General features: G+C 42.6%; 1 protein-coding gene across 1 annotated transcript; it reads left to right on the forward strand.

Annotated features, from left to right (window-relative positions):
• Positions 1 to 1,796: 1,796 nt before the first annotated feature.
• H257_07060 (hypothetical protein) lies at positions 1,797 to 2,111 on the forward strand (the record flags this gene model as incomplete). The annotated part of the gene is made up of 1 exon (XM_009832478.1): positions 1,797 to 2,111. One exon carries the CDS (start codon positions 1,797 to 1,799, stop codon positions 2,109 to 2,111), a length of 315 nt encoding a protein of 104 aa, XP_009830780.1.
• Positions 2,112 to 2,489: the final 378 nt, after the last annotated feature.

Genomic DNA, 2,489 nt, shown 5'->3' on the forward strand with positions numbered 1-2,489 from the left:
GGATATGCACCACTTTGCGGATGTCTAGTGGTGTCTCACGACTGCCTTTGCCAGATCCGAATGCCGAGCTACGGACGGCAATTAAGCTAAACTCAAATTGTACGCTTGTACTATCATTTTCTCATACCTGTTGTTCTACTTGTCAACATGTCCGAGTACACCAACACTATTACGGCGTGTGATTGCATTTAGTACAACGCACATTAGTCTGATGGAAAATGTGCAACGATAGTGGCGTGAAAAGTAAACCCCGAAAAAGACAAGAGAGAGGCAATGGCATCTGAAATCTCTATCCTATGGTTTCGCCCGTCCCCAGAACATAAAGCACTCCGAAAACCCCGGGCTTTGACCCCAGGATCTTCTTAACATAATTACTTTGCCTCCATACGCACTCCTAAATCGTCGTAAAAGTCCCATAAGCAGGGCTGGGGAAAAATATATTTAAATTAATTTTAGCTTGTCAATATATAATTTCAATATATTGTCGTTCGGAAGAACAATTCATAATTTTATTGAAATTTGAACAACCGAAAAATTCAATATTTCTGAGTATTAATATTCGAACTCATCGAACTCGTCATCGTCACCCTTCATCCTCTTCGTCAGGACTTGTGTCGTCAGCACGGTGGCGAAGAAGTTCAAGCACGGCAGATTCGAAATGATACTTGGCACATTGTTGGGTAGTGGAGCCATTTCCATTGGTAGCATGGTACATTTCAAAGGGTGCTGCGGCACGACGTGTCAATTCTATTGGCCACAAGGCCAAATGAATGGACACATCGCCCTTTCGAATGATCGCCAAGCCAAGAACGTTGAAAATAGTCCCAAGTCAATAGAAAAAAGGTGTAGTAGCTAAGTGTCCACCTACTAATATGTAGATCTATCTGATAGACATCATTTACATTTACAGTTAGTTACTTGAGTTTCACTTGCAAATAATAAACTAGTGAGTTAACAGAACAACACTGCAGGAAGGTGCTATACAATTCAAGACCCTGCTTGATGCTAGCAGTTGTAAGTACACGCGACGTTGATGTCATTCTGCAGCTTCCACAGTGTAGCTACGATATCTGTAGCTTCCTCAGTTTACTGTAAGTAGCTACGTTACGTAATTTAATTAATACAATCGTAACGGAGAGATGTCGCATTTGTACTTACCGAACGGATTAACTTGAATTCAGAGGAATATATCAGAAACTCCGTCATTTCGGAAATGTGCTTGTCTTTGATTCGAAATATAACGTTAACGTTAGTCGCATGTTTGAACAAAGTCTTCACAGTCAACGAAATAACATCGTTTCTCCTCAGTACTGTACTGTAGCATACTACTGATTTTCCTCTTCTTTGGAAACGGGTTAAATCTCATAATTTCTATAAAAAAATATTTGTGAAGTATTGAAGGCTATTCAAAAATTCAAATACTACACTGTAGTACTGTACTGAGTACTTTGGACTTAAAAGATGAAGCTGCGAATGACTCTGGCCGACAAGCATGAATTGTACCAAGAACATGTGCGCAATGTATGCTGAGCTGGCCCAATAGACCTCTAGACCAAAGACGTTATATTTGGCCGCGTACCAATTTAAACTACACCTTTTCCCGATCAAAGTGCCAATTTATTCCAATCAAAGTGGTTTTGATAAAAATATAGATTTTAACAAGGTTTCCGAAGTGGATAATTTCGGATCAATGTGGTTTTTCTTCCAATCAAAGAGGTTAGTTTTACCGCGAAGAAGGAGCGTGAAATCAAATGACTTCACAGTCAGTGCTTCCACGTCACGTTTTGTCATAGACCATGAGGACTCGAAGCAAGCAAAAGGGCCCCACGGATGCCGAGAAGATGCGTGTCCTCGTTGCGCACGAGCAAGGTGAAGACTCGAGGGTGGTCGCCAAGCACAATAGCGTAGCCATGACAACCGTACGCCGCGTCATTAACAAGGGTAATGTCAACAATCTGCCGCGTGGAGGAACACGCCTGGGACGTACGAAAGTGACACCAGCGATCCGAGAGGCATTAGAGAGATATGTGGACAATAACTGCACGTACACCCTGACCGCCACGAAGCATTTCATTGCCAACGACTTCCCCGGAACCGACCTGTCCCTGTAAACCATCAGTCAACCGACACCTGGTGGGAATGCTGTACACCATCAAAGCTGTGCGTATCGAGCCAGTGACATGCAACAACGAAGCCAACAAGCCAAAGCGAAAGACGTTTGTGGACACCCTTTTTTGCAACATCAGCAATGCGTCGACTATATTGTATACTACGACGAAACCTCTACTGTCATCGCACCCTCAGACGTGTAAAGAAAGGCCAGCGAGAGACGTTTGTGTTTCCTCCATCAAGAGGGCCAAATCTTCAAGTGCAGTGTGCTATGTCGACCGAACAAGGACTTGTGTAAGGTGCACGTCATATATAAACTACCAACTTTTCACAAAAATGTCTGACTTCTATTTCGTATTCATTACTCAAAATTTCAGCAA

The sequence above is a fragment of the Aphanomyces astaci genome (assembly GCF_000520075.1).
Source record: "Aphanomyces astaci strain APO3 unplaced genomic scaffold supercont1.14, whole genome shotgun sequence".
Taxonomy (NCBI): Eukaryota; Oomycota; class Saprolegniomycetes; order Saprolegniales; family Verrucalvaceae; genus Aphanomyces; species Aphanomyces astaci.